A 21,130-nucleotide genomic window follows, 5' to 3' on the forward strand; every position below is an offset into this window, starting at 1 on the left:
ATCTCAGCCAGTGGGAATACTTTTTCTTTTTGAAATCTATTGCACAGTGTGATATTAGCTAATAAAAGAGTATCTCATATGTTTCAAAATTGCTAAGAGAATACAATTCAAATATTCTTAGTACAAAAAATTGTTGAGTATCTGAGGTAATGGATATGTTATCTGTCTTGATTTAATTATCCTATGTTGTATTCAAAGTCGTAACATCATTTTGTATCCCATAAACTTACACAATTACAAATGGTCATTTTCAAGAAAATAAGAAAAAAGAATAAGGGTGAAAATAAACACATCCTCATCCAAGCAAAACCAAACTTCATGGCATTAGATTTTCAATAAAGAAACATTCAGAGCATGTAATTATAAAAGGAGAAAATAATGTTAGATAATCATGTTTGTTTATTAAGTATAACAAGCATTTTATTTTATTTAAAAATAAATTTCTTATTTAAAAATAGAAAATTTCTGAACTATTGGATTTTATAATTAATGCGGCATGAATTAACTGAGCTTAATTACCTGTATTGACTGTTTATATATTGGTTCATTCTTTAGGTCAAATGTCAACTACTTGGTAATCTGATATTAGAAATCTTTGAATTGATGAGATGATGTTGCATCGTGCCATGAAATTATACTGCATTATAAAATGTTATAATTTAAAAGATTACAAGTAAAAAAGTGAGATGTCAAGAACAAATACTAGTATTTAGTTTCTCTGTTTCTGTAATTAAGAAAAGTTCATTGCAATGTTGGCATAGCCCCTGGAGTTTATACAAAGGCCAAATGCTGCAATCAATGCTGTAATGATTTCAACATTTGTGCCTATAATAAGCCTAATACTAATGTCTAGGGCAATTTCTGAATATAAAATAGGTTTTGTGTTTTCTTATACATTTAATCTTATCAGTATCTAATTTGAACATGAGAGGTCTTACATAACAGGGAATTTTGTTCTACTGAGACATAGTATACAAAGTAATAAAAGAGCATTTATGGATGATTAAATATTGAAGTGAAGTTGAAGCATTTAATCTACTGCAAAACTCATTTAATGCAAACGTACCCTGGCAATATAGATATTATTGATATTACACTTGAAGGGAACATTTTCATCCAGTGTAGCTCATGGAAATTTAATTTCCTTGTTCTCTGAGAATTTGGAATTTGTTAGACTGTGTCCATTTCCAGTACAATTTTTCAGTGGAACATAAAATGTACTCTTACATATTAGCAAATAAGTGATTTAAAAAAAAAAAAACACACTGCCAAACTGGGTGCTGTGAAGGTAAACTCAATATAACAGGTGAAAATCACAATAAGTAAAAAGTAAAAACAAGCTATTTTGAACTTATAATGAAGTTGATTTTGATGTCCATTTTATGATATCATTCTGTTTTATTTTTTGATAGACTTTGTAATCAAACACAAACTGGACTAATCTCAGATCAAATATAAATTGGTACTTCTTAAATAAACATAGCAATTGCATTTGTAGAAATTAAACAAACAGATAAGCTTAGGATGTTTAGGTTCATTTAGATAGATTTCTTTTTTTTTTTTTTTTTTTAGTTTCTCTAAGATTTTGCCCTGTACCTAAATAAAACATCAGATTCTGGATGCTGAACACCAATCATTAAGCGGCTGTGGTCTAGTCCGATAGGCTTTTTGTCAATTATCTCTAAATCAAAATAAGTTACAAATACAATCAACAATAGTTTTATTTCAATAACTGCCAAATATCGACCTGGACATTTGCTGGTACCAAATCCAAACGGCATTATGAAAAACTTCAGTTTTTTGCCTCCTTTGAAAAAGGTGGTTTTCTTCTTACCATCTTCAATAAAACGATCAAATCTAAACTCCTATAAAGAACAAAACACAATGTCAAAATCAAAATTTTACATGAAATAGTTTGATTTCAGGTCCACAAAATTACTTGCTTTTCCTGCCTCTCTTAAAAGATTTTTTCAATCAGCAACACCAGAAAGTAAAACTTGATTATGTACAAATCATTCATGAATTTCAAAAACAAAACAAAGCCCAAAACTCATATGCTCCTAGGAAATTACTTCCCCATAGTCAAGTGAAGTCCAAACACCATATGATTTCTCTTCCCTATTCACATTTTCTCCTAATGTCTTAGTCAGTCTTCTGTTGCAATTACAGAATATCTGAGAATAAATAATTTATAAAGAAAAGAGGTTTATTTTTGATTCATGATTCTGGAGACTGAGAAGTTCAAGAGCATGGTGCTGATGAAGGTCTAGTGCTGCTTCATTTCATGGTGGAAAGCAGAAGGGCAACTGGGCAAATTTGGAAGAGGTAGGCTCACTTTATAATAACCCACTGTTTTTTTAAAAAAATATTTTGTAGTTATAGATGGAAAGAATGCCTTTATTTTATTTGTTTATTTTTATGTGGTGCTAAGGATTGAACCCATGCTCACACATGCTAGGCAAGCACTCTGCCACTGAGCTATAGCCCCAGCCCCAATAACCCAATTTTGAGGTAGCTAGTCCAGTCAGTTCCAAGAAAGGCCTTAATCCCTCTTAAGGATACCTCTTATGATCCCCACTGCCAAGATGGCAGACTTCAACATGACGTTTGTAGGCAGACAAACCATATTTAAGCCATAGCACCTAAACTGAGCTTTGTAAGTGTAGAAGCTATATCTCTATTTTTTTCTCTAAGGTGGGTATTGACATATTGGGTCTTGACATATTGGCCCTTGATATACCAATTTTGGGTAGGAGACAGCTGTAGCACTGTCATTGTTACCATGGAATCAGGAATCCTAGTAGTCACAGAAGCAACATAACTGTGGATCCCTTATTTTCTTTTTCCTTATCCCTTCCTAATCAGCTACTGATGAATGAGAACTATGAGTTTTGGATCCAGTGTTTATATTTCAATTAAATAAATTTAAAATAATAAGATTCAGATAAAGGCTAGAAAGAACCTAAGCCACAAAAATCAATTTTGCTTGTTTTTTGATGTTTAAGGAAATTTCTCCTGTGAAATTTCTACTTCAGTGAAATCTCTTTGGATTAACTCTAGGGTAGCAGACGGTTCTGGTATATTTAATAAATATATTATTTGCTACAGAAAATGATGAGACTGTTTAATCTAGAGTGTTTGGGCTCACCATCTTAATTTTTCCATGCTACCAAAGGGGTATGGTTCAATCCTCACTTGAGTTTTTTAGAGAGGACTGAATGACCTTATTTCAGCCCATGGCGAATTAAACCATTGATTAAATTAAGTCTTGTGGCCTGCATGAAAATGAACATGTAGTTCCTGTAGTTGGTGCTCATTAATATTCGACCTGTTTGGCACACAAGTTTGATATAAACTACATGACATCAAATGCAAAGAAGTAGGTCAAATAAAAGGCATTTTAGATTATGGTGAAAACTCTATAACACATGGATGGATTCTGAGTCCATTACAAAGGATCTTATTTTCTCAGTGTCAGTATGGTTAACATCAGTGAATCATTTCCTTTCATAGTATTGAGTTTACCCTCATCTACCTAGAACACTTATTTGAGCTAGAAAAATTGGGGGTAGTTTCTAGTCTCCTTCAATTTGCATATGCAGTAATAATGACAAAATCCATCAGAATTTTAATAATTGTTTTATTTCCTGACATGCCAGTTCTGAGATGTATCTAAACCAAAATATCTGTTCATTCCTGAAGGAAGGAACAAGAACAGTCTGTGTTGATATACACTGTTACTGGAGACACTACTGTATGGAATAAACTCTGCTGGTGAACTTCTAAGGACCAGACATGCTTCCCTGGACTTAGTCCTGGTGCCTCCTGCTGACCAGTTTAAGAAGACTACAACTCTTCCCCAGAGCTCCCCAGGGAAGTGAACTTTGCTATGAAATGATTCATTCAAAACTAACACATAATATGTGTTAATGCAAAAGGAAACCTTAGCATAGGCTATCACTACACAGTGTCCTGATATCACAAATAAACCAAAAGCCATTATGGTTTTTCAGGTTCTTCTTTGTGAAATTTTTCAGCGTGCTGCCCTCTGAGAGGCCACAGTGTCCATGACTTTCAGTGAGTATTCAGAATCAAGTTCCTCTAGCCTCTAGTCAATCATTAATGCCGCTCCTCTAGTTTTCTGTTCCCTTCTATTTTATTTCCTCATAATAAACATCTTAGAAATTTCTATTTTGTTGTTTATTCTGTAAAAATAAAATATAAATGACCAAGGTCTTTTACTCTGTGATTATCATCACCTGGGTATAATAAGTATGTTTCTGAGTTAAAATTTATTTTCAGTTTGTTCCACGACTTACGCATGGAGAACCTAACAGAAACTAATTTTAGAAAGGACTTATGGCGTTTGCTAGGGATACGGTTTGGTTTTTAGCCAAAAGGAGAAAGGATATTATAATCTCACTCCTGAGATTTTGGGGTCATAGTGACAGAAACATGGGGTGAAGAAGCATCAGATGGATCCATTCATTTGGGTCCACTTAATCTTAGGATTCATCATGCTGACTTAAATCCTATGCACCGATCATACAAAGCTCAATACTTCATAATTAAAGAGGGTCAGTTAAAAGATGAGAATAGAGAAATAATTAGAAAAGGTGTAAGACACTGAAATTCCCCATTGCCCCTTTAACAGAGTCCCCAGTATCACTCATACAGAAGTATGAGGTTTATCTAGGCACCAATCTTGGTAATCGCAATTCTCTGGCCTCTGTCTGGTTTGGGACAGGACGTGTGAACCAATCTGGTCAGTGCTATGAGGGAAAAGTCTGTAGGGACATCTAGGAGCATTCTTCTCTTGTAAAAAAAAGAAAACCAGAAAAGAAATGGTTCATTATCCTTTTTCCTCAGGGCCTGGTGATTTGTGAACATGGTGTCTGGAACTGCCATAGCTATCCTGCCACTAGGCAAGGTGAAGCTAACTCTCAGAAGATGGCAGGGTCAAGAAACCCCAGGGCAGTGGAGCTGGGACACTGTCTTATTTATCTCTGTATTTTCAAAGTCTCTAACATCATGTTATTTTCCACTGTCGAGGTTCCACATTTGTTTGTTAAATTAATGAACAAACACAGGAGAGTAAAGTTATATTTCAAAACCAATATTCAAGTTTTTAGAAAAATATGGACATTGAATAAGAAAATCATCATATAGAGAATGAGAAACAGATAAATATTCAGTACTTCCAAGTGGTAGAAATGGTATACTATTGAAACACTTGAAATCAAGATTGAATAGAAGGATCCTATATTCTGAATAGAGGAGAATTTTTGGTATACATGACAGTGGAAGATTGCATAACATCTTAATTTGTGTTTTCCAAATACTGTGTTTAGTTCAGCTCAACAGATTTTTCCTTCCTTCCTTCCTTCCTTCCTTCCTTCCTTCCTTCCTTCCTTCCTCCTCCTCCCCCTCCCCCCTCTTTGTTTTTAGCATTTCCTGTATAACAAGCATTGAAGCTACAAAAATTTAAAACTTGGTCCTACTGAGATAGGTCACCCATGATAGGCTCATCTCTTATTTCCAATTTATAAGTTGGGTATAGCAATTGAAATTAGACAAAAGAAATTACTTCTTAGTAATAAACACAACCTGTCAGTGTTTCGAATGGATGACTAAGGGGCCGCTGCTTTGCTGCTTTTAGTTATAGCCCTCATGAGAGGAAAGATAACAAAGTATGGAAGTTTCTTTTTATTTCCATGACTTGGGTTCAAGTCAGCTGCGAGATGCAGTCATCGGCTGCCAGCTTGTGATAGGTTGGTACACCTTTCCCAAACCTGTGTTTTGGGGTCTTCAAGTTGGTAACATGCAATCTACCATGGATGGTAGTATTTACACCATGAAAATGGACAAATATTACAATCAGAGCCTTTTAACACTTTGATATACAAGGACACAACTGGTTTCAATACTGTAGGTATGAAGTGCCAGTTTACTGGTAATGGAAGAAGCGTTGTCCACACAGAGGATCTGGCTGTGAGAACATGGTTGCATAATAAGGCTCAGCTCCTATACTGTGGACTCTTAGGCAAGGGCCAAGAGGTTACCCTTTATGCCTATCACAGTGCTTTTGAGTAGATGCTCAGTATGTTTGCTTCCTTGAAGTTTACCGATGACATAATCATTATTCCTTGTTGAAATATAGACAAACTTTATTAGAATTATTTCCTCATCTGTCATAACTGGTCTATTCTAAGAACAATAATAATAATAAAAACAATGTGTATACCACCATTCCTATAATGATTTTGAATTTTCTCAAGGGCTTTCAAATTCATTCATCATTTTTTTATGCCTACAACTCTGAGGAGTACATAGAGTAGAACAACACTAGGTTAGACCTGACCTTTCAACTTCAGAGCCTTTTAGGGGCATACTCCAAAGTATTTGGAATTCCACTGTCATTTTACCATGTTTCTTTACCTTTGGAGGCAGTGTGCTGATAATAAAGTACTGTTGTCTTAAATACTTGCTGTGTCTTTCTTATAGCCTAATAGTGTCACCGAGCCTTTATCCTTTAGCATTTCTGGGCCTGGAAATATGAATCAACAGATTTGGTCTTTTTCATAGCTCCAGTTCTGGATATCATTGCATTCTGACAGAAAATAATTATTTGATAACCAGTTACGTGAGTTCTGGCTAGTAACAGATGTATATTTAGAATAGCCCTCAGAAGACCTTAAAAAGCTATTCACTCCTAGCTAACTAATGGAGTATCTAGACTTTGTTGGATAGCATGTCCTCTAGAGAGAGAGAGAGACAGAGAGGAAGAGTCAAAAGGGGTGTTATTTTGCTCTCACTCTCATTGTAAATTTCACTTGCCAATTTATTTTCCCACACAGGCAAGAATCACCTGAATGCTTAACATAACAGTAAGCTAAGCAACCAATATTCAGGAAAAGAAGAATTATTAACACAAAAGTTACACGTTGGAAGCTTATAGGCCAAATTAGGTCTCAAAATATTTTTTTCTTATCCCATATTATTTTAGACTTCAATTTTCCAAAGTCATTTTCTTTAAAAGAAAAAAAAAAAAAAAAAGAAGGATCAATATGATGTGCCCAAACTAGATCTAAAGGCTTACAAGAATTGAGGGCTCATTCAGAAGTATCCACTGTTCCCACTGACATACTTTATGGGGTCTCCTCTCACCATAGTTCTTACCACTCTCCAATTGTATTATTATGCTTATGAACCAGTCACTCCCCCCTCCCCCTACCCTCGATTTTGGTACTGAGGATTTAACCCAGGGGCATTCTACCATTGAGCTACATCCCCACACCTTTTGTTTTTTATTTCAAGACAGGCTCTCACTAAATTGTGTAGGGCCTCACTAAGTTGCTGAGGCTGGCCTTGAACTTGCAATCCTTGTGCCTCAGCCTCCTGAGTCGCTGGGGTTACAGGTGTGCATCACTGTGTCCAGCACAAGTCAGTTCTTTATTTGATCTGTGCTTACTCCCAGTGTATATGTAAATGTGCGCTGTCCTGATTTAAAGTTTTAACTGAAGTATACCTTCAGTGCATTTATGTATCCCATCATCCCCTTCATTATTCAGCTGACATGGACGATGTCCTGTGTTGGGGGGGGCACTGAAAGAAGTAACTGCCAAAATACTGCAGTATGCACCATAACAAAGTGGGCACATGCCACAGAGCGGGCAATGGCAAATTCTCTGGAATAATGTAGAAATCAGAAACATCATCAAAGAAGATGTGATTAAGGTTATTCTTGTGGAGTGACCTAAAGCCTGCTGGCGGACAGGGAGGGAGGGACACTTCATGAATAAAGAAATGTGGGTATAAAAGCTCTAAAGTGGGAAGGAAGACCTTGGCCTATTTTGGAAAGCAACATTTTAGAGCCTTTGGGTCTCAGAAATTCTGAAGCCAAGACTAAGTGAGTTGGGAGAAGCTGTGTCTATTAATTCTCTTAGGCCTCTATTTCCTCCAAAGCAGATACACCTGTATTCAGAGTTAGTTTTCCTACTAGTTTTGGCCCAATAGCAATTGTCTGTTTTCTATATCTAAGATCTGGTCATCTCATTAAAAATTTATAGCTTACAAAAGGCTGGTAGCGATGAATATACATCTCTCATGAGCTTGTGGCCCAGTGTTCTCAGTGAGGAATGGCCATGGATAGGGTTTTTCAGAATTTTCTTCTTTACTGTCAGTATGTGTTGTTTTGGGATGCTATATGAAGATCTATAGCATCTTCTTCTTGCTATCTTAAGTTGTTACGAACCAAAGGAATAACTTCAGATGTTCTGATGGTGGTAGGTACTTGGTAAATGTTTGTAGAATGAATGATAAGAACTGGACAATCATATAAAAGTGATTCTTAACTATATCTTACATTTTTTTTTCCTGTGCTAAGAATTATCAGCATTTCCAAAATTAATTTCAGGATACTATGGCAAAAATTAGCTAGTTAACTTTAAAATCAGTTAGCATTATTGGCTAATGTTCAATCTAGTAAAGAATAGACACTGCTCCTCAACTCAAGTTACAGCTACTTTAATGATGCTAAGTCAATATTCAAAATATTGCATTTTTGTTCTTGTACTGATTTAGTATGGGCTAAACCCTCATGATTACTATCAAGACTGGGCAGCTTATTATGTAAGATTTGGTCATTGCCACTGTATTCCACAGGAGAAAATTTCTTAAAACACTTTCCTTTTTTTTTTTTTAACTTTGGTTTTTAAATTCCTAAAGTTCTAAATTAAGGTCTTTTTTGTTGTTGTTTTATCACGGGGGTTAAAACTGGTAGAAACTGGGAGTACTATAAAGAATGATGCCAAAAATTTAGTGGTAATCTGGTGAATATTTACTGAGTGTTTGTTGATAATTTTAATGTAGCAAACTTAGTGACTAGAGGAATAATCACAATGTAAAATGAAAGTAGAAGCTAAGTGAAAAACTATAAATAGAAATGAAACTATTTTAATATTTAGAAACAGGGCTGGGGATGTGGCTCAAGTGGTAGGGCGCTCGCCTGGCATGCGTGTGGCCCAGGTTCCATCCTCAGCACCACATACAAACAAAGATGTTGTGTCCACCGAGAACTAAAAAATAAATATTAAAAAAAATTCTCTCTCTCTCTCTCTCTTTCTCTCTTTAAAAAAAATAATATTTAGAAACATTTTTCAGATACTAACTATGTGTTTGTCTTATTTATTAAATATGTACTTGTGAGTGAAATTTTTTCATATTTACAAATGTGGAGATGAAGCTTGTTGTCTACAGAGTATTCATTTACTTGCTAATATTTTATAACCTATTGGCTATCATCATTCATCTAATGCCTCTTTAGAAATGGGTGGAAATGATGCATACATTCCCATACTAAGATATTTGCTATTGCTGATGAAAGAAATGCAGATTATGTTACTGTTATTTGAAATCTGATTTCTTTGTGTTAATTTCTAAAATTCAACAATACTATAATTCAGCCTAGCTGCAAAATATGTAACTTAGAAACTAGGATTTAAAAGTGACCCAGTTATGAAGTGCTCAAAAAGAGCACAGAAGTTCCCCTTTGGAAAAAAATAAAAAAGCATTGTATATACAAAAACAGCTACAGCAACAATTACTTTCATGAAAAGCACAGAAAGAATATGACTGCCTTCAATTTGCATGCAGGTGGTGAATCTCTGAAGTGGTATTAAGGGATGAATCGGGTGGATTAATTTCCAGTCTTTGATATTCATTAACTCCAGCTTCAGAAAAAAAAAATACAAGGAGATGACACAATTACCCTCAGAGCTTCACCAGTGAGCAGCAGCTTTACAATCTCAAGTTCATAATGCCATACTAATTGATCAAGAAGGGGCATATACCTTTAGTGAAAAAGTACATGGGCTTTACTATAACAATGATGGTATTAGTCTTTGGGAGAGTCGACTTTACTTTGCAAATACTTAGCAAAAGAGTCGTCATTATTTATTTGCTTTGCCACCTGTCAAGAGCTAGGTCCTGCATGGTTTTCAGTAATTCTCTACCAAGCAAAACCTAATTTTGGCCTAAAGATAATAGCAGCCAAGGTACAATATTCCATTTCATTTAAAGCCAATAACATTTAGTCTGATCACACTATTTCCAGTTGTACATCACACAACCTTTCAAAGATGGATCCTTCAAAAACACTTTAGTAAAGAAAAAAACTATCTTATTAGAAAGAAAAACACAAGTCATCAAGCTGTCTCAGATCTCTTCTGGAACAAAGTGGCAAGAGGAAGAGAGATCATGAAGAAGAGAGATGTTCTTGCACTAAGAAGAATCAATGACTGGCTTGATGCTTATTTACCTCTGGAGCTTCAAAGATTTCAGGATCACCATGTAGGACTGGAGGAAAGAGGGCAATCAGGTCTCCCTTTCGAAGGCAGTAGTTGCCGTTCTCTGAACTGAGAGTGAAATCCTCTTGCACAAAACGAATGCTGCTGGAATACGTGTGTAGCCGAAAAACCTCAAGAATGATGCTTTCTGAAGGAAACAAACAGACAAAAGCTTACTGAAACATTGCTGCTTTGAAAGGTGCTTTCACTTAGTAACACTCAATAGCCGTGATTGGAAAAGGAAGGCATTTCTTCAACACATCCATTGAACACCAAGAGGGAGCCAATGGGGGCTGTGGGGTGGGCAAGGGTCAGGAGTGGGGTGGCCTTGCCCCAACATAGCTGAGGAGGACATTTCACAGGTAAGAGGCAGCAGTGCTATGTTCAGGCAGAAAGAATGTTAAGGGGACACACAGCATACCCTTGGAGAGTTAAATCATATTCTACTTACAATACACTCCTAGTGGGTTATTTGACCAACCTAAAGCCAGGCTAAGCCATTTAATCACCATTTAGGCAGTGAATAGTAAAGTAATTGTAGTAGTACTTTCTGAGACAGTTTAACACTTAATTTCTTTTATGCTAGCTGTAAATAAAATGTGAGTCAGCATTTGCTGGAAAAATTTCAAACAAAAATACTTTAATAAGATTCAGAAGAAAACCATATTTTCCACCATATCCAGGGAGAATAACAGTCAGCATCATCTCCTGGAAGATTCCAGAAGCCGAATGTCCTTGCTTTCCCAGTGGCCTTCACCTTTTGCTCCTAGCACGACAGATTTTATGGCTAATTTCCGGCAATTTATCCTGGCAGTTTGAGGAGGAATTCCTTTGGGAATAATATGCATAATTTGCATAAATCATTCTGATAGCATGCATATCAGCGTGTAGCTCCTGTCTAGGTCTGCATCTCTCCCTTCATAATCAAAACTGACTATGTTTCCACCAGCGTGAATGGGTCTTAGAATATAAAGCTTGATTCTTTCTAATCAGCAATGTGAAAAGAGCTCCAAATGGAGTTTTTTCCCCTTTCACATGATAACAAATGGTTGTGTTTATGACTTGCAATTTAGCAATCACACACACACACACACACACTCGAAGGCCAGTTTCGTATTGTTCAGCAAAACTCTGACACACTGAGTATCCAATTATTAGATTATTAAAGGCAGGACCATCAGGGAGGGCTTGCATCTGGCAAAAATAAAAATAAGTGTTATTTCAGTAAAATTTCAATCTATGCACAGCCTGCAAAGGGATATGAAGTAGCTTTGGGTGCCTTCTCCCAGGAGGTTTTTCCTTAAGCATGCATTTGTCTAAAGAAATGAGGCTGCGGTCAGCTCTGTGTGGGCAGTGTGGTGATTCAATGTGACGTACAGTGAGGCTGTGCATATTCTCTTGGACTGCCTTCGTTATTATAATCAGGCAGAGTCAAATCGGTTTGCTGGTGATGAGGCCAGAAAAGAACTTTGGTTTTGGAACATGGACTCTACTGCAGATAGCCACAAGGCACCTGACACGACGGATTTCAGCTGGCAGGACACCAACAACCAACATTTCTATGGTGAAAAGCAAGGGTCGGCTTCCCATGTACTGCTGCTGGCCCTGTTGGACCAACAATAGCGTAGCATCATTTTAGCTTGTGTTGTGAAATGGTAGCTGACATATGTAGCAGTGCTGTTCACCCAACAAGTCCAGTAGGGGTGTGGGAAGAAGAAAAACAAAAGCAAAATAATGGTGGGGTGTCTGCTGTGACAGGGCAGGCATTTAACAGTCCAAATAACATGGTCACATCCGATTGGCCAGTATGCTCTCAGGGAACATGGCAGCTTGCGCCCACTGCAGTATCACAAATGACAATTGGGCAAGCATATCTTATGCAGAAGTTAATCACAATAATGGAGCTCAAAGTGTGGCTCAGCAGTCAGATCGTAAGTGACAAATCTGTTTTACCTTCCAGTACCAGTTATGTGTGCAAGACGAGGTTGGCTCTCGCTCTGAGCGATCATGCCGATAATCATTAGACGACAAAAGTAATGAGTTGCGTTATTATCAGCAATGGAGAGTCAAGCTTACGGGGCTCTGCAGTACAACATACAGACACAAAAGCCAGCAGCTTTTCCACCAGCCCCAGCACAAATGCGGGCAGAGCTATATGTTGAGAAGAATGACAACTGCACAATAAAAAAAATTGCAGCCTCTACTTGTAGTTGTCATAGTTGAGCAGACACCAGCCAGTGCCACTGACAGACCAGCTGGGCCCTGGGAGGACTTCCATGCTACACCAGGAGGTACAGTAAATTATCCTGCACGGTAGAGCAACATCTGTTTCTGTGCTAGTGCCGAACAAACAAGGCAATTTAAAACATACCAAGGGATAACCAAGCAACAAATGAACATGACCCTCATTTTTTCCCCCTTCTCACACACGAGGTGCTAAACTTCATTGTGCAAGCATTCCATGAAAGAGAAGCCAGGTTTTTATTTGATAAGGTGTTGTCAGAGAGATTTTACATATTTCCAAAATGGAAAGAAAAAGCTTATAGTATTGTTATTCTTAGAATCTTCCCCCTTCTATCTTCATTTCTTTTATACCAAAGCTAGCACTCAGTTCTCAATTCGCTCTAGAATTAAAAAAAAAAAAAAACTTTCCATATACTTATAAATATTCAGTCTTTAAACCTAATTTGCTATACTTAGTTCACATGCCTTCAAGCATTTGTCTTCCAATTTCCACTGAATAAATGCGTACTAATGAGAACTAGAGCAAGCTGCTGAGGCAAAGCTGGGTGACTTGGGTCTGGCCTGCCACCAGCTTGTGATAGGCGGGCAAATTGAGTTAAAATGAAAAGTCTTGTCAGCTGAAATTCAACATGGTAGCCAAACAGCAAGCTGTCAATCATCCAGCCAAAACAAGGGACTGCAGGTAATAAAAGGTCATTGTGAATCATTAGTGTACTTGGCTTTCATATGGAAGTTAATTTTAATTAAACATGATCTCTATCTGTAAATGTTTTATAAAACTTATTGTGCATAATGGATTGTTAATTTACACTAACATTTAGCAGGTAATAGGACCTTCTAATTATTAGAATGCATTGTAGAAAAATGGCTATCAAGAATGCAAATATTTGGGGGATAAAATTTACACCAGCCACTGCAAGGTGCTAACAATTACAAGTGTGATTGAGATAAGGCTGCCTGTGTATTATTAAGAACCGAGTTTTACTGACTGGTAATGAATACACAAGGAAAGCAGATTACAAAAATTCCCACAACCAACTCAGAATTTTGGGTCTGTGCTACCTCCTTCACCTGGCTAGCAAGACTTGTTTCTCTTATCAGGATATAAAACTATTCTGATGAAGTGTCCCTTCTAAGCAAAGAGCTGAGGATGTTTTACAATATAGCTGGAGGAAAATAGAAAACGAAAGGAAATGCTGGCAGAAAAAGGCATATATACTTTCTCTTTTGCTCTCAGATCTCAATTCTGGCTGGAATAATTGACAAATGACTCTCATCTGCAGATTTAAAGTACTAAAGCAGATCATGACAATCAATAATGCATGTTACAATGCAAATGCAGATAAGCACATCCGGGTTTCTGCCTCACACTTAGGCCATGTCTGTATACGTGGAATGAATGTACTGTGACATGGCCAGGCTGTTAATTTGGGTCATCTTAATGATCGGTGCAGGCTGGCATGCCATCTGATTAGCCATGGTGATCACCGGATAGCAGTGATGGCTGGAGTGAAATGAACAGCCAGGCCTTGCTGCAGTCACTGGGGCTGAACACTTAGGCGGTCTTAAAGAGATGGTGGACGGGAAAGGGGAAAGGAAGGGTGGATATGAATACACTGTGTTCCAGGAGGTGTGTTGAAATGGAGTGAGGCTCAAGATGTGTGTGTATCTGTGTGCACGAGTGTCTTGATATAACCTCTTCCAGGCAGATGAGGAGGTTAAAAAGAAATTGTGATAACTGATCATATAATTTAAAGCAAAATCACAATTTCTTGGCTCAACAATTGTGTATTTGAATAAAGTTAAAAGTAAGTCTGAGCTGGTATGATGTTCTACCTTCCTGTGTGTTGCAGACACAAATTTGGGTTTACTGCTAAAATACATAAATGTAAATTCAACATTCATATATTCAACAAATATTTATTAAGTTCTTACTCTGCTCAGAGCACTGAGCCACTGTTGCTGGTGAGGAGAGGGACAGCAATATGACCTTCATGCACATAGCATATAGGGAAGAGTACTCTTGAGATTTTACTTAAGACACTATAAAATTTCCTTTTAAATTCATTTAAATTAATAGATGAAACTTGTATTTATTTATGGCATACAATGTGATGTTTAAAAATATGTATGCAATGGGGAGTGGCTAAACTGACCTAATTAACATATGTATTACCTCCTATACTTATCACTTATTTGTGATGAGAACACTTAAACTCTATTCTCTTGGCAACTTGATATAGTGCAATTTCTGATTGTATAACTCCAGTGATGACATCCTGAAAGCCCATTTTTAGTGAAAAGTTATGCTTCACATTGAAGTGAAATTTTCTTCCCTTTAATTTGCCTTTCCCTTCATACCTTTATAAAACATAGGTAGAAAAGTCCTAATTCCTCTTCCACATAACAACCCTTTAAAAATGTGTAAAGACAACTCTCATGCCATTTTCTAATTGTGTAAAGTCAACTATCATGCCGTTCTCTAATTGTGTGTCAGAGATGATATGATAGTCAGTCTTTTGATGCGCTGGATGAATTCAATTAGCCAATGTGCCTCTTAAGATGTGGCAGAACTGGATGTACTATTTTGGTTGAAAAAGTAGAGAGGAATTCTTCTGTGCCCTAAACACCAAACGTTTACTGAAATTTCATGGGAGTAGAAGAGGAACAGATTTTGAAATAATATCTTCCTTCACGGGCTTGTTTTAAGCTTTCTGATATCCCAAGTTATCTGAAGTCCTGGCTGCCCATTAGAGTCACCTGGGATTGTTTAAAATAAATACTCCATCCCTGCCGATGGATTCAGAACCACTGCATTAACTAAAACCTTGAAATTACTGGTTTTGAAAGTTGGCTGTGCGTTTGAATCATATCAGGATTTTATAAGGCCATCAGCCCTCACCACAAAACAATGAAATTTCTGGGGGCAGGACCAGGACAACTAATTTTTAAAGAAGATGATTCCAATGATCAATCAAGGACGAGAATCATGGCTTTGCACTGGTTTCTTCAAAGCCATACATTTCCTTATCACGTTCTCTTGCAATTTCATTTTAGATCTACATACAACAATCTGCTACTTTAATTCTTATTAAAATTCCCCTCAAATTCTTTCAGCTTCTGTTCCCATCATTCACTATCTTATAGAATCTTTTTAGCTTTGTGCTACAATGAAAAATTGATAAAGATCCAAATCGGTGTATTTTGTTTTTTTTTTTTTGTTTATGCTTCTTTGTATTACCTATAAAAATCTCACTGCCTACATTGTTAAGTTTCTGATGGCTTCCCTTCTCTCCAGTCTAGAGGATCCTGACTTAAAGTAGAATTTATACCCGGTCAATCTTCCTATCAAAAGAGATAATCTTCAGAAAATGTCACAATTGTCTAATTTAGGTAAACTTTTAATTTTTTAAGTATACAAGTATTTTATAATACTGAATGAGCCTTTTCAAAACAATAGTCATAATTGGGACAAGCATACCACACAAGTGTAAGATGCTAATAATAAAGGAAACTCTGGGGAGGTATATAGGAACTCCTTCTACTGTCTGACTTTTCGGTAAATTTAAAACCATTCTAAAATGAAAAGCTTATTTATATTAAACAATACCCAAAAGATTCTAATGGCAATCTCTAGCTCTGTCCTAACCCTCAAACCCTGCTGCATTTGAAAATGAGTAATACATATCTTGTAAAAAATAGAGCTCAAGATCTCTGGTCCATTTCTAGAGAAATTTTGTCTGAGGTTAACAGTGATTATGGTCAGGCAATGAAGTCAAGTAGACCTGGCATCAATTTCTGGATCTGCTCCTGTCTAGTTATATGATTGGGGTTCACTAGATAATATTGTTAAACTATACTACCCAATAGTTAAATAAAAATAGTAATATCTGAAAATAAAGTAAGCTAAATACATGAGTTACTTAATGTATAGTGAATTATTAATATTATCAGTCTAGGGATGAAAGAAATATCACCTATATTTTCTTATCCTGAAGCTAAAAATTCAAGTAACTCTATAACAATTTGGCCCACATTTCCTGATCATATACACGTGCATATCATGGCTGGCTTCATAGAGTCAAGATACAAAGGATTCCTCTCCCCTCTCAGTTGCAACAATAAAAAGGATTCCAAGGGCTCTGGGATCAGACAGATCTAAGGAGAAAAACGTGGTTATGGTCATGGTCAGAAAACCTAAGTGCAAATCCTTCCTCTCTCTTTTACCACCCCCCACTCCCTTAGGCAAGTTATTTAGACCCTGAGAATTTTCTCCTTTATTATAATAATGACAAAATAGCAGTGCCCATATTCACTCAGAGTATCTTGGTGAAGATCACATGAAATAGGTCTATAAAATTGCACTGAAATATTGAAATCATGTATACATTCACTATAATAATGTTTAATGATGATTATTATTTCTTATTAAAGGACCTTTACTTTTTCTAACTGATCTTTCATTTCTGGGTTCCTCCACCCTACTCACCCCAAATGCTCACAAGCAATGGGTTTAAATATCTTTAATAAAATTTTGATGGTGGAATCAGCTCAGGCTCATAATCCTAGAATTATAATAATTTATGATCTCCTTAAAAAAAAAAGCCTGACAGGTTTAGCCTAGTTCTTGTTTTACAGCACCTTCTTTTATTCCAATATCCCTCAAAGAGACCACATTTGCAACTTTGCTCAATTTCAGGATATATAATCAAACAAAATCAGGTGACTACAATTTACCCGAGCTGTTGAGGAGTTATAATTCACTTTACCTTATATGTTAACCTAGAATTATTTTTGCTCTTTTTCCAGATGATGCATAGAAAAAAAATCCCTGTGGGGTAAGGCAGACCTGAATACAATGTCGGTTTGGTTCACAAGTAATTGAAAAGGAAGAAAACAATATCAACTCTGGAGGGATGTCATAGAGGTTAAATATCATTTTGGTGATAACAATAGGTAACATTTATTGAATCTATACTGTGTTTGATTCAACTGTTATTTATATCCAATTTTCAGGTAAACTGTGAGATTATTTGAAATTATCAAGATTATTTGCTATCAATTTATCAAAATTTCAATTGTGAGATCTTTGCTTTCCTTGTGTTAATATTTTTCTTATCTTTACCTTTCAGAATCATGTTTTATCCTTTTCTTTTCCTGTATTTGAAACCTGGAGTTCTAAATACTTATACCCAGACTTTTCCTAATGAAAAACATTTAAAAAATTCTTACTTTCCTCACAGAGTTTTTCAACATCCATTCTTTCAGCATCTTTTCCTATTGAGATCTTGACACCAAGTAATAGTGATCTGAAACTTGTTGCATTTATTAAGTTAGTTTACATTTTATTTAAACTTGTAGAATTTTTTACTAAACATTGGTAAATAAGAATTTTTAGTGAGGTCATGATAAGTGAGTATCCTTCATTTGATAAGATGGATAAATATAAAACAATATACTGTCATGTTTTCTTTGTCTAAAAGAAAAGAGTAGAATGGTTTTGAAAAGTGATTCTCAAGAGCATTGGAAAGAGCTGGGCATGGTGGTACAGGCCTGTAATCTCAGTGGCTTCTGAGGCTAAGGAGGGAGGATCACAAGATCAAAGTCAGCTTCAGCAACTTAGCAAGGCCCTAAGCAACTTAGAGAGACCCTGTTTCCAAAAATAAATAAATACATACATACATACATACATACATACATACATACATAAAAATGGCTGGGGATGTGCCCCTGGGTTCAGACCCTGGTACCAAAAAATGCATTGGAAAGAAAGCACTGATGTATCACACAGTTCATGCTCCTTTGATAAAGAGTAATACTGTGATCAACCTATGACTAAATGTAGGGTCATCTGTTGTTTAACTGATTCATTAAAAATCTATTTCAATCTCATTAACCTTATATTTGTGAGTAAACTCTTTTCTAGGTGATAATGCACTCCAATGTTTCAAAGTCTCATAATAAATGACACTGGTCTTTGCTGGTGACCAAGTTCACAATGAGCTTTGTAGCTGCTGAAGACATAACCTTTGAACAGGTAGATCTCAACTCACTTGGAACTTTCGTTGTCATTCACTGAGTGATGGTAGGGGAGCTATATATTTATGAGGGCTCCAAGTACAAAAGAGTCCAGGTCCATCTATTGAGTTAAAGGAACCCAAGTTACAACAGTAGAACTTGCAGTTTCTTCTGATCAAATAAATTCAAACATTTCTGTTTTGATACTATGGTTTAAAAATATCTTTTTGTTTCAATGACAAGGAATTGAGAACAAAAATAGAGTTGATGAGTTTCGACTGAATTTTTAAGAATTATTATTAGTACAGAAGAAAGATACACATTCCCTGAAGTTTATTTGCATGACTTCCCTATATGTATCATCTTATTCATATGATGCTATGGAAATTACTTGAACATACAGCCAATGCAATCTTAAAATTTTCAAGAAACCATAAATCTTCTACCCAGAAATACAAATACAATGTATCCAAACAGAGATAACCACCCAGAATTTTACAAAAATGTTGTGCATTTCTGGCCAGTTTGCTTTCTGCCACTGCCTCTGACGGATCTCAGCCTGACCAGTGGGAAAAATTTCTACAACACTTGGGCCATTATTCTCAATGCCAATTGGTGCTCAACTATGATCAAGACTGGGAGGGCCTTTGTTCTCAGAAGTTACCCTCAAAGAACCTGGACGAATTTAAAAGATAAAAAGTTGAGACCCATATATGCTAAAATACTGGCCTACATGGTCAAAGGAGTGAAGTGATACAGATATATAAATACTTAATTCTGCATTTGTCCAAAGGGACTTGGAATATTGTGACCTAAAAGAATATCAGAGAATGAAATGCTAATATGGAGGAAACAGAATAACTCATTGATAAGGAGTTTAACTTTGAGAGTGTAAGTTCACTACCTAATGATAATGAAGAGTTCTTCCCCAAACCTGTAAAGGTGAATGTGATCTTGGTGAATGTGATCTTGCTGTGATCTAGAGCTCATATTACAGATGTATAGGTTGGGCTGAGGATATAGCTTTGTTGGTAGAGTGTTTGCTTTCAATGCACAAGGCACTGGGTTCAATCCCCAGCATGACAAACAACAACAACAACAACAACAACAACAACAACAAAAACTAGATGTATAGTCCATGTAGAAAACAAAAAGAACTTTGACTTATGGACCCCAACTGTGTTTGAAATGGGTATTCTGTACATCTCATGAATTAGCAAATATTTTACAAAATAACAGTGTTTGACATGGGGCAGTTTGTAATTGTTTTTTTCTTCTTCTTTCCCTCCCTTCCTTCATTTTGTCCTCCCTGATTTTTTTTTTAAAGTATGTTTTAATCATGAACCTATAGTAGAAAGGACATTTAGTACATTTTTGAGAACTACACACTTCTAGCTGTTTAAAATGTCCTAACCTGCGCCTGAAAATGCAGACACACTATTTTAAGGAAGAATAAATATGTTTTGTACACAAGTTGTCCCTCTGAAATACTTTCTTTTTCAATCTCCAAATCCTTTTCTTGTCAAGATAGTGCAGCAGTGTTTGGAAAGAATTAGCACACCAACAGATGCTTAGAACCAAATGACTTAATAGGCATAAACTTTTTTTTTCCAAATAATTGCAAAGCTTTGGTTTAGCCTTTTGCATACCTTGCATAGTTAATTACCTAGGCCTTAATGTTTACATGCAATGAGAGTATCTACAGCCATAAACTACATAATTTATAATTGATGTAAATGGGTGTTATTATGTCAATTAGGCAGCTGTGTCCTCCACCTCTTGGTAAACAGCTATGAGTGATAAACTGAGTTTGCAGAGAGGTACCTCTTTTCTTCATAACAGATAAAAATAAATTACCTAGGCAGACCAGGCTGTCCAACTGGTCTCTGGTGAGGTGGATAGAAAATCCAGATCCTTTCTTTTGACCTGTTGACTGCAGCAAACAGTCGATTTCGTCACGCAGTGCTTCCACAGCTTCTGGGTGCCGGAGAAGATAATACATTGCCCAGAACATGGCTGGAATCGTGTTTGTCACAGAGGCCCAGAGAAAGCCAAAATGATGTGCTGGGAGAAAATAAGTGAAAAGGAAGATTAATAGCGTTTATTACACTGATTAGATTTGCAGTGTGCTAATTAAAAGATGTTAGGACACAGACCCAGCCAAGGATCAGTGCATGCTAATGAGAACCAATAGGCTTCTGAAGTCTAATTTTCTGCTTAATGAGAATAGTTTAAAATGTAATGTGTGTGTGGTGGGGGGACAGGAAGGTGGGGGATGAGATAAAAGGAATAAATGCAGCTTAGTTATACTCTTTCTCATTATCATCATTAAGTATCTTGTTTTACCACCTCAGCAAAAAAAAAAAAAATCAATTATCACAGAGGGTTGTTTCAGAGTAAAACATTTTATCATTAGCCAATTAGAAAGAGCATAAAAAATTTCAAGGTCGCCATTTTGTCTTTTTATTTCAAAGGTCTACTGTAAATTATTTTACTTTAGGTAAGTAATCATTCAGAAGTTT

At 36.2% G+C, this 21,130-nt stretch overlaps 1 protein-coding gene across 1 annotated transcript in view; it reads right to left on the reverse strand.

Moving 5' to 3' along the window:
- Window positions 1-481: 481 nt before the first annotated feature.
- The window catches only part of Cyp7b1 (cytochrome P450 family 7 subfamily B member 1), a 173,731-nt gene continuing 153,082 nt past the window's right edge, over window positions 482-21,130 (reverse strand). The window contains exons 4-6 of the mRNA XM_026390802.2: window positions 20,466-20,672; window positions 10,319-10,494; window positions 482-1,865 (exon numbers count right to left, since the gene is read on the reverse strand). Coding sequence (XP_026246587.2) covers window positions 1,578-1,865; window positions 10,319-10,494; window positions 20,466-20,672 — 671 coding nt within the window. The 3' untranslated portion in view covers window positions 482-1,577. The remainder of the gene's footprint in view (window positions 1,866-10,318; window positions 10,495-20,465; window positions 20,673-21,130) is intronic.

The sequence above is a fragment of the Urocitellus parryii genome, chromosome 7, assembly GCF_045843805.1.
Source record: "Urocitellus parryii isolate mUroPar1 chromosome 7, mUroPar1.hap1, whole genome shotgun sequence".
In the NCBI taxonomy this organism is placed as follows: Eukaryota; Metazoa; Chordata; class Mammalia; order Rodentia; family Sciuridae; genus Urocitellus; species Urocitellus parryii.